General features: G+C 48.6%; 1 protein-coding gene across 1 annotated transcript in view; it reads right to left on the bottom strand.

The window, feature by feature from the left end:
* efr3a (EFR3 homolog A (S. cerevisiae)) overlaps positions 1 to 14916 on the bottom strand; it is a 77629-nt gene extending 62713 nt beyond the window's left edge. The window contains 1 exon segment of the mRNA XM_030114803.1: positions 14664 to 14916. Coding sequence (XP_029970663.1) covers positions 14664 to 14673 — 10 coding nt within the window. The 5' untranslated portion in view covers positions 14674 to 14916.
* Between the last annotated feature and the right edge of the window lie 410 nt (positions 14917 to 15326).

The raw sequence follows: 15326 nt of genomic DNA, 5'->3' as shown, positions 1-15326 counted from the left end.
GCCCCCCTCCCCCCGCCGCCGCCCCGTTCTCGTGTCGTCTCGATCTCGTGGACTCAATCTCGCGAGACATCTCGTCCCGTGAAATTTGTGTCTCGTCCCACCCCTAGTTATTACACAACCAACAACACACACTTCAGTCCAGCTCTTCCTCTTTCTGATGAAGTCTGGAAGTCTGATCGCATTCATTCTGATTAATTAATAATATTTGTGTACAATTTGTTTGAAGTTTTACAGTGTAGTGATGAAGATCTGATGTTCTACTGATCACAGAGAAAGCACTGAGGAAGAGAGTGAATCTAACAATAGTGTTGAGGAATGTCTCTCGCTGGGTGAGTCCCCCTTCAGCACAAGGGGAACCATTATCAGCGCCCTGAATGAGGACGGAGGTCCAGGCCTTTAGGGCTGGCACGCACCGGCAACACTGCTCCATTCATGGCATCCGTCATGCTGCTGCGCTACCAGCCGCTTCCACTGCAGGGTTCGGCTGAAGCCAAGCAAACGCCATGCTTCAAAACTGAAAAAAGGTTTGTTTTGTTATTTATTTAGTCACTGAGCTGCTGAAGTTATTAAAACATCTAAAATGCAGTTATAAAACAATCAGCATCTCCTCTGGTCTCATCCAGTGCCTCTCAGGACATCATGATCTATAAAGATCGGCTGCTGCTTCGGCACTTCTGAGGTAAAACAGTATATTTCAGGATTACGATGCAAAGAGCCACTTCGAGATGTTCCAGTACCACAGCAGAACCATCAGTCATAAACAAAACAATGTGTTTGCTGCAGCAGGCATCCTGAGATCGATAGCTGGTGGAATAAGCCCAGCTGTTTATCAAGGCTTAGCTGGATCTTGGCATGCCTAATCGATATCTGATCAATACCTTATTACATTTAATCAGGCGTGTTTGCAGAAGATTTAACATGCGGAGCAGCCGAGAGGAGCTGATGGTATTGGAGATGGAACAAGAGATCAGCTGGGCTATCAAACTATTCCACCATAAAAAAACATCACACGTTAGCTTTATGCTAACGGCTGCCTTTCATCAACTCCGCAATCTACTGCAGTAAAAAATTACCTTTCATGGCAAATGCTACATCATTTCAAAGAGGATGCAGCAACTGACTGAACGTTGCTGAAACACTAAACGCTGACAGAAAAAGGAGCAGGGAAACATGGCTCCTGCTCGGTGTGTGGAGCTGGTGCGCTCTGACAAATGAAGCGTTGTGGTCAAACCCAACCTCATCAGAGAATCCCTCACTCTTTAAAGCCTGAACAAATCCAATTAACCGACGGTCTGTGAATGAATCCCTATCAGCAGTCGGATCTGCCGGCTCCGCCGGAGGCTGAACGAAGCTGATCACGAGCCATCGCCGTATCAATTAGTCCAGGAACTTGGTATTCTGGAAGCGCGGCGTCCCAGTTTACCACAGTTTATTTGGAGAGCTGACGGCATCAGGCCTGCTTCAGTCCACCCCTCCCCATGAGGATGAGAGGGTGAATATGGGAGGAGGATGGAAATGCAGATGAGAGAATATGAAGAGACAACATGAGCTTCATGCAGTAAGAAGTCAGAGTAACCTTGTGTGTGTGTTATACGAATCATTATTAAGGACTATTTTTTTCTTTTGTTTTTCAAGGTGTGTGTGTGTGTGTGTGTGTGTGTGTGTGTGTGTGTGTGTGTGTGTGTGTGTGTGTGTGTGTGTGTGTGTGTGTGTGTGTGTGTGTGTGTGTGTGTGTAAGTAAAGCTTTATTAGGGAGGGTTTATCTATCCCACTCTGACCTCTGGAGTCAACGAGGTGTTTAATCGCTCTGGACTGCTGCTCACTCCGTTTTTTTCTCTTTTCCAAAGACCTTTTTCGATATTTCCCAACTGAAGCTTGGCCTTAACTTCAGACCTTTACACTTCTGTGCCATAAAGGGTGAAATAACTGCACATGAATGAATGAATGACTTCTGCAGTCACTTGTGATTCCATTCCAGTGATGGATGAGAACCCCAATTACTCAAAGGAAAAGCTGAATTATGGGATCTTTAGTAAGCCTTGGTCTGAATTAGCTTTGAAAACGCAGGCAGCGAAAAAAAAAATGGATGATTGAACGGACCTGTAGTGAGTGGGTGAATGGAATGAAGGAGTGGGTGGGTGATGGATGAAACACTGAAGGGCTGAATGGAAGATGGATGTATCAACGGAGGGGTGGACAGATGTGGAGGCGGGGGCGGGATGAAGAGAACTCTGTTTTTGAAAGTGTAATCAGCTGCTCTTTTCTCAGGTGAATCCTGCCTATATTCCCATCAAACAGTACCTTGTGCAATTCTTGTGTTAAACAGGCTATAACAGGGATTCTCAACTCAGTTCTCAATTTTATTCATTTATTTATTTAACTGAGTACAATAGGGATGGGACGGGATCTCGTGTCACGAGATCTCGCGAGATCGAAATGCCGCGAGATTTCTCGTCCATGCTTTGAACGATATTGAGCATGTTCACATGCAGACAATAACCCTTTCTGAACCGCAATATTGGCAGAATAATACAGTACATGGCTCACAGCCATGTAAGTACGTGCAAAAACATAAATATGCTCATATTCATATTTAAAAACCCGGTCGAAAAGGACATGAAATACTGTTCTGCGCATGTTCTATCCGCAAGGAATCTTGGTCTTTTGAGTCCACAAACTACTTGTGATACAGTTTAATTACAACATAAATAAAATGTGTGGAAACGGTCGTTCAGTTCTTCTCTTTTATTGAAAAAACGCTGCATCGCATCAATGAACGTATCACCACGTCTTGCTGCTCACACTCTTTTTCTAACAGCATGCAGAGAGAGCCTGCAGCCTGCAGCCCTTCTTCTTCTGTGGTGTCTCTGTACAACAAGGCTGAACATGCTAACGGCACACCTAGTGGCATGAAGTGCGAATGCAGTCATGGCGTCGTCTGTGCGTCGTGGTTTGAATGGGGATTGTCAAAAATCTCGTCCCATCTCGTCTCGTCTCGTCTCGTCTCGATCTCGTAGACTCAATCTTGAGAGACGTCTCGTCTCGTGGAATTTGTGTCTGGTCCACCCCTGGGCTATAATGGCTGTTTTCATAAATTCAGATGGAGTTTCCAACCCTGACAGCTGCGATCATACACTATGACCTCTCAGCCGGCGGTACGCAGATAAAGCTGAGCCAATTCTGACCTTACCGCCGTTCCTCATGCGTCCCTCCATGAACAGCATGTTTCAGTGTGAAATACTGCGAGCTGCGGCGCTTTGAGCCGAGCGTCAGTCTGAACGCGTCCTCCAGCGGCTGATCGTACAGTCAGCCGCTGTCGTGTGTGTGTGTGTGTGTGTGTGTGTGTGTGTGTGCAGTATATGTTGCAGTCAGCTGATCTGTGCCGTCCCGGCTGCAGGTGTGTTTGGTCCCAGTCAGTTTGCGTGCCTCTCCATTTCCGTCTTTAACTTCAAACCAGGTCCAGACTCTGGTAATAAAGCGAGAACCTTCCAGTAAAACTGAAAATATCATTTAATTCCTGCTTCAGGATCAAACCAGCTGAAACAAGAAGCAAAATGGTTTCAATAAAATACGTTTGTTTGTTTGTTTGTTTCCCTGAGTGAAACTGTCACCAGGTCCTGCTGTTTAGATTCCATTTAGTTTGCGCACGTGCACGTGCATGTAAATGAGCGTCCTCACAGACACATACGTGTCTTGCAGCGAGATAGCGAGGGTGGATGGGAGGGACTTAATTGAGCATGAAAGGCAGCAGATGACCTCCGGAGCTTCAGGACGGCCGCCAATCAGAGATCCGGCAGCCCGAGGCTGAAGGACGGCCGCCGGCCGCACGCGCCAACACGAGCGCTCAGTCCTTCACGCTCAGATTCACCGGGGCTTCACGCCGACGAGCACGACACGGAGCGCTTCTCCCAAAACATGCCGGCGTGACAAGAAATGTGCTTCACTGCGAGGACGGGACGGATTTTAGAACATGACATTCGCACTACTGCTCTCCAACCTCAGGATTTTCACCAGATTCAGTCTGCAGCGACCGACAGCGAGCCGAGCACAGGCCGCCCGCCCAGCTCTCCAAACGTTCTTCAGCGTCTGTCGTCACATCACGCACGGTCAGCACCGCCAGCGCTACGTCAGACCGGCCGGTCACCTTGGAACTGACTCTCACCTCCGGTGACGGGTAAAGCAGGAAGTGGCCATGTCCCGAACATCTGGATGAGTAAACCCCAGCTTCACGCTCTACTCCCTGTATTCTGAACCAGCAGCATGGTCACTGGAGAAATGGGGATGGATTTCTGAGATCTGTTTCCAAAAAATACTTTCTAATTTGGAAAACATCCCACCTTTAGCTGCAACGACCACAATATCACCAGTTTTATCAGCTGCACACGAGGATGATTATTTTGATGTAAATATTCCCATCTTTACCTTAACCGACCTTGAAAATGTTCATGAAGCTGGCTCTGTGTGTGTATGTGTGTGTGTGTGTGTGTGTGTGTGTGTGTGTGTGTGTGTGTGTGTGTGTGTGTGCTGCATCCTGCAGTCATAAAGCCAGTGCCTTCTGAACACACTGAGCTCCCGGCTTCACTCAGAGCCGCTCTCTGTGATAATCTACACCCCTTCACTGCAAACACCATCAATTCAAGTGTAACAGAGTCTCTATATTTGCACCGTTCATGGGATTAAAAACTCATGAAATTAGGTTTCATGAGCGCCACGAGGAGGCGCGTGCCAAGATCAGCGCTTTTCCACTCCAGCCTGCGTCTGCTGCATTTACCTCAAGACTGAGGCGGAAAATCGCTGCAGGACGGAAATGAAAACTTATGACGCCGCCGCCGAGGCGACGGCAGGACCTTCGATTCATCCCCACTCACCCCCCTCTGGGTATGGCAGCGAAACACTCTGCGTGTGCACGGCGGTTGGCCCGGAGGCGTGTCCGTCAAGCGAGGAGCCGGCGGCTGATTGGGCGGCCGGTGCCGGAGCGGCTGACACACGGCGCCCATCAATGGCGGCCACCTTGCAGGACTGTTTGCTAAGACATGGACGTGCAGTGTGCTAGCTTCCCCTGCTCCGTCGCCGTCTCACACACGGCCAGACACACACGCCGGGGATTTGGCGAAGCCGTAGCACCACACACACACACACACACACAAAGACGGCAGAGCAAACAAATGAGAAAGCAGCCCTACCCGACTCGTTGTTCTCTGAATCCATCCTGTTTGGAGGAGAAGTGGCGGACGGCCTGCCAGGTGGACTCCACTACTCCGTCTCTCTCTCTCTCTCTCTCCCTCTCTCTCTCCTCTGTCTCCAGCCTCTCTCCCTCTCCCCCTCTCTCCCCCCGTTTCCCCCCTCTTCATCCGCCAGCAGCCATCGCTGACCTTGCAGAGCTTGTGTTTCCCCTCGCCGGCGGCACGGCGAGCTGCAGGTGAAGCTGCAGCGCCGCAGCCCGGTCCGCTCCCCGGCCGTGCCCGGTCCTCCGGGGGCTGATGGGGATAAGGCACCAGAGACACCCTGCAGTGCACGTGCACGTGCACCTGCAGCCATGCACACTGAGGGGATGAGATGAGGGGTTTTCTGCATGCTGGGTTAACGGTGTTTAATCGTCCTGATTGGAGCGTCATTATGCAGATGTACTGGGATTCACGTCCCTGTGTGAGTGTGTGTGTGTGTGTGTGTGTGTGTGTGTGTGTGTGTGTGTGTGTGTGTGTGTGTGTGTGTGTGTGTGTGTGTGTGTGCCTGTGTGTGAGTGAGTGAGTGAGAGAGACACTGTGATTGTGCAACGAGGTGATTTTGCCCTTCTAGGGAACGTGTACTGTGTGCCTCCTTTTATGTGGACACTAATTTTAGCTATTAAACCCTGAATGCTAAAAGCCTGCAGCGCGGCGCCGGCCACGATAAACACCGGGGTTATGAAAGACAGCGGCACAAAAAGGCACAGAGATTCTTTTGGAAAACGTGAGCAATTTTCAGAAACATTTTTTATGTCAACATTTTCTGATAAACAAGCATTTTGAAATGGGATCCTCTGCAGAAGTGTCAGGACACCGTGACGGTCTCTCAGGAGGTTTTTTTTTTCAGCCAAAGACATTTTAAAGTCAAGGTTTGGAGCTGCGGACATCTGGCGCTGAGCAGATGTTCTGAAGACTAAACGTCTGCTGTGTTGAAGGCGAACCTTCACAGCTCGGGCATTACTTCTGATTTAACAACCACTGAAAGTCACAGAGCTGAAACATGAAAGCGAGCTGGCCTCGTCTCTTCCTTCACGGTGTTTCTAAATATCACCGTTGGCTCGCTGCTCAACGCGCAGCCTAAAAGTAACAATGGAGATCCACTGCTAAATGAGAGCAAGTCCAAATTTAGAGGCTTGGTGAGGATATAACGTTCCACTCAGAGCCCAGAGGGATGGGAAGAGTTCTGGGACAGTGTTCTCAAACGTAGAGAGGTCTGTAAAAAACTATGTAGTTACTGTTTTTATGTGTTAAAAACACAAATACAGAAAACTTCGAACTGTCTTCCTTCATCATCTAGTTCCAATTGTAAGAAATGGAAAGTGTTATATTTGGATTTTATTCTCTTCTATTATGTGTTGATCCTGCTGACACTGAATTCTGCCACGATGAGGAACAAGCAAACCATCAGAAAGGACCATAAACTCAGCCATTTTAATTTCAAGGGAATATGAAAGATGGTTGGTTTAAAAAAAAGTTGGATTTGTTCAAGTAGCAAAACAATTTTAATTAGTTAATGAACACTTCCTGCTTCTGGTCTAATCTTGTAAAAGCAAACAACCTGCCAAACTGAGTCTAATGGAAAGCGTTGGATAAAAATGTCACGCGTCAAAAACACACGTTTCAATTATAAAGAAAAACAACTGGTCTTTGCTCGGCCACACACAGTGCTATTTCTGGAAATGCTTCATTAGCACCGAGGTATAAAATATTCTGGCGGCATTAAAGGCATGGAAACAAGACAAGAAAGCTGAAATTAGAAACAAAATGAGTGTTTCTTTATCCGAGCGGAGCTGAATGAAGCTCGGTGTCTGACGCAGAGAGCTGCTATTGATTCTTTTCAATCAGACTCTGCTAAATTGAGTGAATCTACATTAACGAACCTGAGGACCAGAAAAACCTTGAATTTCAGATCAAACACTGTGAGATGAAGGGAGCTGCTGCAATATACAGTGATGGCTTCACTAAATGAGATTAAATCAGTGCTTCAATTCTAACTCATTGACTAAATGGCGTGGTCTGTCTTTCTGGGGTTTACCTGAAGTTCCTATTAAAATACATCACAATGAATTTCTGGTGAATTTAAAACAGTCAAAACACAGCAATTTAACGTCTTGAAGCCTGATTTTGTCCTGTGTGTGAGAGCAGACTCATTGTGTCCACACATTCCTTCCAGACTTCACATACTACGTCTCGCATCCATAAAAGGACCACCTGCAGAGCCGCCTGCAGAGCCGCCTGCAGAGCCGCTTGCAGAGCGGCCTGCAGGGACGCCTGCAGACCCGCCTGCAGGGCTGACTGCAGGGCCGTCTGCAGACCCGCCTGCAGAGCCGCCTGCAGGGCCGGCTGCAGAGCCGTCTGCAGAGCCGTCTGCAGAGCCGTCTGCAGAGCCGCCTGCAGAGCCGCCTGCAGGGCCGACTGCAGGGCTGACTGCAGAGCCGTCTGCAGACCCGCCTGCAGGGCCGACTGCAGGGCTGGCTGCAGAGCCGTCTGCAGAGCCGCCTGCAGGGCTGGCTGCAGACCCGTCTGTAGACCCGTCTGCAGAGCCGCCTGCAGGGCCGACTGCAGGGCTGACTGCAGAGCCGCCTGCAGAGCCGCCTGCAGAGCCGCCTGCAGAGCCGCCTGCAGAGCCGCCTGCAGAGCCGCCTGCAGAGCCAGGGGATTCACTGAAACCCTTCTGGACTGTTACTGCGCCAGCAAGCCGCATTTCACCACAAATCAGACTGAATTTGTTGCATGGATGCAACACATGATTATGTCTCTAAAGTGGCTTTAGAGACAGGATTCTGAAGCATGGGAGGATAAGTCATTTGAATTTGAACTCGCGAACAGCATGCTGCTCCTGATGTCCTGACTGAACTTTACAGGTTAGGTTGACATCAGGCTGAATCCAGAAACTGTACATCCGACGTGAGCGAGCAAACATCTGCTCCTCCTGAGCTACAAGATGTAAATCGATTCAAAGCTCTCCTCTCACAAAACCTTGAATATTTATCAGAACAGGTAAATGAGATAGAGTGTCAAACAGTTCCACCAACTCTTAAAAACCCTCCTCCTTTTGTCAAAACAAAAACCTCTAAAGTGCTGCATCCTTAGAAGCTTCCAGCAAAATCTGGATACAAGAATTCTCCTGTTGAACATGAAACCAACATTTTTCAACATGAATGAGTCCCACCTGATTCCATTTCATCTCATAAGTAAAGATCACTCAGAATAAAAATAAAATGATGTAAATAAATCTGTAAGTGATCCAGAGTCCTCAGAGAGAAGACTTGTAATTTGTTGCCGACTCCCCTGCTGGTGCTGTTCTGCTGCTCGTCTCTGTTCCGACACCTGTCTGATGCTGATAGAGACATCAGCAAACATCCCACGACTAAACAGCCCAGAAGAAAAGTGCCAAATCCTCCCCTAAGTGGCGGGGAGCAGGGAGCGGCGAGCCGAGCGCCGCGACCAGCGCGGGAAGATAAAAGCTTCCACGTCTGCAGAGATGCGACAGGCGTAGGAAACCGAGGAGGCACGGCAGCTTTGAAGTTATATTTAGGCCCAAATCCTCCTCTGGAGAACAAACCGTCTTCCACCGTGCATACCAATCACCGCCGACGACCGAGGCAGGAACCAGGAACCAACGCACATTCTCACACTTACAGGTGATTTCTGAGGAGTATTGAATATTAGGGACTGAAAAGCAGAGGAAAGCCGACATGTCATGACAGCGTGGCGGCTCTCTCCCGCTGGGTGTTACACGCCGGCCTGCGCGGCCGTCACTTCAGTGCAGGACACTCACACCAGCGGGGTCATGGGGAGGGCAGCGCTCACCCCAGCGTGACCTCCTCACGCCGCCGAAACCACAACACTCAAGGCTTCCACCGAAAGATCGAGGAAAAAAAAAAAAACAACAACACTGCTGTGTTTTCAGGAATCAAAAGTGAGCAACTTTTCCTGGAAGCAGATTACTCCCTGCATGGAAAAGGTACTTTCCAGCATCTTAACAGTTCAGTCAGCGAAGAGCGACAGAGGCTCTGTCCTACATAATGACTTAAACGAGGCGGTTCACACTTTGGGGATAATGAGAGCCTCCAGACCACAGCAGACCCAGAAGTGAGAGCTCGAAAATAGAACGCCACGTCGAGAGCAGAAATTACTGCCAATTAGCAAGAAGCAGAGTATGAAAAGCAGACAAACCATCCGACTCCAGTTTGGTGTTGGTGACTTAACTGCATCTTAGAACAGACTGGACTTATCCTCCTGAGCTAACAGGAGCTTTACAGTTCCAACACGCCACTCTGTGCTTCTTCATTCAACAGGAAACAAGTCAGAAACATTCGCCGTGGCCTCTTCCCGTTTTTGGAAGAGTTTGCGTAAATGTGTTGTCCATGTTGAAACGGCGCTCCTGCTTGACATGAACCACTGGGTGTGAGGCGGGCTGTGGAGCATGAGGCTTTCTGCTCGTCTCTTGGTTCCTGGGGTGAAGCGGACTCAAACTAGCGGCCTCTTCTCCCATTCCGGAGACTGACGACTTCCCCATAAGTTCTGCTGTTATCTCCGTTCGGATTCTGAAGGCAATCTCACAGCCTCACCAAAAACTCCCCTGAGCCGAGCCGTCCACAAATGGAAACCTGAACATCTACATTTCCATGACAACTGGGAAGGGGGGTCGGGAGGACGGTGTGATTTCGATTAAAGCCTCCAGATTGTGAAGTGGCTTTGAGGAGCTTCTGGAGCCGACAGGTGGGCGGCGGCACAACCGGCGAGGAGCACCAAACGGCGGTGATAAATGGGAAACATCACTTTATTTCACATCAGCAATTATGATGCAAATGAGCCGGCGCGTTAGCGGCTCCTTGAGAAACCGTGCGCGGCGCCGGACCGCGGGGTACTGATGGACGCCGCTAAAATATTCAGACACACACAGACAAACAGGCGGCCCCGTCCCGCCGCCGCCGCCCATCAGGGGTCGATGCTGAAGGCGTCACATTACCGCTAATGTAATCAGCAGTTTACCACTGGGAGTAATTACAGAGCGCACACACACACACACACACACACACACACACACACACACACACACACACACACACACACACACACACACACACACACACACACACACACACACACACACACACACACACACACACACACACACACACACACACACAGAGACACACACACAGTCTTGTATTTCTATCCTTGTGGGGACTGTCCATTGACTCCCATTCATGTCTAGCCCCTAACCCTGACCCTTACCCTAACCCTAACCCACACCACAACAAAGCCTAACCCTAAAGAAATGTTTTTGCACTTTTACTTTTTTCAGTAACAACAACATGGTCAAGAAAACACTGTTTCTCCTACTTAGGACCGGAAAAAGGTCCCACAAGGCACGTCGTTCCACGTTTTGCTATCCTTGTGGGGACATTTGGCCCCGACAAGGATAGAAATACAAGAACACACACACACACACACACACACACACACACACACTGCAGGGATGCAGAGTCCTTGACTCTGCAGATGTTGCTGCATCATCCAGAAAGCCCACCTCGCTGCCCCCGCCCCCCGCCGCCCCCTGCTGGCCGGCACTACGGCATTAATGAGTCTGTCTGGAGGAAGCAGCTTTCTTCCTTCTTCTTCTTCTTCTCGGGGCTGTCGGGCGTCGGGGGTTCACTGCTCGTCCTACTTGCCCCGGCACTCAGGTGGGTTTTGGAGAGCGAGCCGTTCTCCTGTAAACAACAGCTGGTTTCCTCCAGAGCAGCTGCTGACGGAGGAGGGAAGGCAAGGGCACCCAGAGTCCAACACACACACACACACACACACACTCTTTGTGGTTCTTTGATTTGTGCGACACTCCTCTGATAGTCTGCTGAAGATTAGAACAGGTGAAAGTCAGCACCGCTAATCATCTTAAGACGGTTTATTTCCTGCCAGCAGCAGCCAAGTTATGAGCGAAGACATTGACAGGAAGACAGACGGAACGGGGGACATTAAAACATTAAAACGTGAAGATGAGTCACTCTATCTGCAGCAGGCAGACAGGAAGGACCGGGGACGGAGCTGCAGGACGCTTCATGTGACTGACACTTCAGTGTGTGGAGTGTTTTATTATTCAGACTATATCTCTGCTGCCTGCAGCGCACGCTGAAACCCACGCTCACTGCCGTTTAAGGATCTCGTTAAACTTCTTTCAGGCTCCTGCTTAATCATTCAACAGTCTTCTGTTGCTGGAAAACACAAGGAGCAAAGTCTTCAGATCGATTCTCAAAATGAGGATTGAGCTACGAGTTTCACACTCGGATCATACAGTCACAATTCCATTTTAGATACTTTGCTGTAACTGCTAATTCACTTGGCATGAACTCTATTCTTTCAAATTAAAGCTGTAAATGTCATTTGGAACATTGACTTAAACCTCAAGTACAACATTAAAGACTAAATGCTCAAAACGACTGGTGGACAATCTGATCTGTGATCAATGTTCAATAAATCTTTAGAAGCACTTCTGTCTGCACCACAGCCGAGGAAGAAGAAACTCAGCCCCTGTTTACATGACATTTCAAGTGAAACGCATCTTTTCTACATGTTCATGTTCATACTGAAAAGTTTTGAAAGCGATGGTTCTTGGGGACTGTGCTGTGAAAGCTTGGTAAAAAGGTTCCATAAAGAATCAATAAATAAAAGACTTTATTGCTCTCTAACATTTGCAATGTAGTTTAAAGTATCATTATCAAAATAAAATGAAAAAAACAACGCTTAGCCTTGGTGTATAAAGCTTGGTATGCAGGAACTCCCAGAGTGATCATCAGCTGAGAGCACAAAGGTTCAAGTCCGCTGTTACAGCCCCCCCAGGGCGATAACCGTTTATGAGAGCAGAAAGCAGCATTAAGACGTCTTAGCAAATCAAACAAAGCAGGAAAATGAACAGTGAATTTAAATATTGAGAATATACTCAATATGTATATTTTTTTAATGTAATTGATGAAAATAAGCACAAAAGATTAAAGCTAGGTTTGGCGATCTGAATGAGATACGTTTTTTTAAATACTGGTTAAAATGATCTTTATGACCCGATGGGAAGCAATTCATAGCGTGTTCTTAAAGTAGAGCGGAAAATATCCGCTATCTACAGCAGGAGGAAAACGGGAAAAACAGCAACCAATAGTCTTGACGGGACACCTTTTATTAAACCAATCAAATCCCGTCGCCGTTCGACCTGCCCCCTGCGCGTACATGTCAACGGCGTGCACTGACCCTGGTTCAGTGCACGTAGAAGGACGGACCGTCGTTGCAGAATGGCGGAGAAGAATGTTTGGGGCTTTACTTACCGTTGAGTGCGCCATAACTTGGCGTAGTGCAGATAAAGAATAACGAAGAAACGAAGTGCTGAGGACAGGTTACGCCAGGAACGCACTGGATGCAGAAGCGCCGCGCACCGCGAAAATCTCCGCGTCTCCGCTCCCAACGGGAGCTCCTCCAGTGGGGTGGGAGCTGGCCGGAGCCTTGGGGAGATGCTACATTCGTGCTACATGCTAGTTTTCCAAGATCGCCGACCCTGGCTTTAGTATACTTCCAATATTTCAAATCTCCATAGAATGGAACCATACTAAGAAAGCATTGCTCCAAGCACGACTGCCCTCAGTGAAAACCTGTCAAGTCTTGGACATGCTCACATTTTAGGACTGTGGGACAAACAGGATTCTGCTGCTGCACGGAGAAATAACAGCATATGCAAGAAAAAACATGACTTAGAGGTGAGCAGAAGTGCAACTAATTTCACTCACAATTTAAGAGGTGATCTTCTGAAGGGGGGTCAGTGATCTGCAGGCCTGAGACGGCAGAATCCCACTCGGGGCTGTTCACAGGAGGAGTGAGTCACGGAGGTAAACAGCGAGAGGAGAGCTGTGCAGGACTCACACTTCTCCCTGATGTGCTTTGATTTGCTGTGAATCATTTTCTGTAACCCGCAAAGCGCCAAGAAAGTGTGTGTGTGTGTGCGTGTGTGTGTGTGAGTCAGAGTGAGGACTCTGGTGAATCGACCCATTTGCCAGACGTCCTCGGAGACGGCCTGACTCCCCTGCAGACTTCATCCAGATCGCGGATGCTCCCGGTTTGGGACGCGCCTTCCCAAAATCCACCGTGTTTCAAGGATCTACGACTGAGGGAATCAATCCACACGCTGGAGTTTCAGCACGAGGTGAACGATGTGTATTCAGACAACCATCAAATGGTTTAAAACTATCCGATATATGTGACCGATGAACTGCAAGAATTAACTGACCTATTCTCAGTTTCAAGGCATACATTATCCGATACCGACACAAGTATTTCTGAATCTGTTTGTTCCCCATAAACAACCAGAGACAAGGAGAGAAAAGATTATTAAAGAAAAATCTGAACTTTGAATTAGCATCATTAATTCTGCTCCGTAGGGCCAGAACAGGAATTTCTGGGGTCAAATGTGGATTAAATGCTGCTGCTTGATTCAGCTCTGAACTTCAGTTCAGTTCTAAAATTCAAAGTCGTACTAAAATGGAAACAAGGCTACCTTTAAAAGCATAATGAGTTTTGGGAAACGGTTTGAGTTCTCAATACCTCTTCACACAGCCTGCTGTAAAAATCCATGATAATCCCATGAGGGGATCTCTTAAAGCCTCAAGCCAGAAGGTCCCTCTCTGTCACCTCTCCCCGCTCTGAGCAGCAGAACAAGCTCATACAGTCAGACAACTGAAACAGTCCATCTGCAGGAATAGACAACACCTTCCAAAATGAGGCGGAAAAGGTGGCAGTCAAGTATCCCTGAATTATTTTCATCAGCACAAATCCACAGCAAATGCATGACGATATTTCAAAGAAAGTAATCAAATAAGTGTGGCATTTCAGTTACAGTGCAGAGAAAGAAACACTTGGAAGTATTAAGAGTTCCAATAGGAAATTTTGATCACATTTTTGAGATTTCACGCAAACAATACCTTACATGTTTTTGGCTGCAGGTCTTAACAACTGACAGTGAACGCATCACTGCATGTTCTTTTAGTTTTTGTCATATGTAGAACACTCACTGAGAAATGCAACGTGAACGTGGAAATAAAGTAATGGACTCATCTCAGAATCGTATGGGAGAGAAGGTGCAAACTTTCTGTATGAAGCATTTTGTAAACAATACAGTTCACGTGTGGTAAACTAAGGCACGCACTAAAACACGCCATGGCGCAGGCTATTGGACACACTGGAAGACAGCATTTTTATAGGTTTTTAAAGAGGAAACGAACACAGAAATGTCCCACCACCACACATGACGGACAGAGGAGGAAGGCTGTCCGTGAACGCACCACAGCCCTCCCATCAGCGTCATGTCAATGAGCCGCAGCGGAGTCCTCAAACGCACCACTCACACACTCACTCGAGTGGAGGGTCGTTTCTTCGACATGTCAACACACAGCTTACCGGCTGGCATGGCGGCGGGAAGTGCCGCAGTCCCCCTGAGTGCCGAGCGGCGGCTGATCCGGGGTCAGTCCGTCAGGCGGCTAGCCTCCATGTAGCTTCTCCTCCAGCGGCTCTGCAACATGGAGAGTCCCGCTCAGACAGCAGCGACACGCGGACAGACAGCCGTCCGGACACCCGCTGGTCCCCGGAGTGGTTAATCCGGGAAGCCGCAGCGGGCTGACGCACGGAGACTGGCCGACATACCTGTACGTAAACTCCTTCACGTTACCGCACCGCTTCCTGCTTAACGGTGACACACAACGCGGAAGTGTGTGTGTGCTGGCGGAGCGCGTCCAAAAAAAGAGAAGAAGAAGAGGAGAGAGCCTCCCCCGCTCCGGTGCGACATGTGCAGCCCGCAGCGCTGCGGGGACCGGGCACACGGCTAATAATAGCCGCCTGCGGAAAGGTGCGCACTCCACGCGATTACAGGCTTCCCCTGTGCGCGTGCGGACGTTACGTAACGGAGCGCGTTTTTAAAGTAATGACCACTTTCCGTCCCCTGAACTCAGCACGTGCACAGGCACACTGTCAAACTGCACACATACATATATATATATACACCTCATGGGCTCGTGCATATGAATCTGCGTGCTCAAATGTCAACGTGCATGCGTCATGGGCGCG

Source organism: Salarias fasciatus, chromosome 18, assembly GCF_902148845.1.
Source record: "Salarias fasciatus chromosome 18, fSalaFa1.1, whole genome shotgun sequence".
Lineage (NCBI taxonomy): Eukaryota > Metazoa > Chordata > Actinopteri > Blenniiformes > Blenniidae > Salarias > Salarias fasciatus.
Note: the sequence above shows the minus strand (reverse complement) of the source record. Positions and strands in the feature narration are given on the sequence as shown.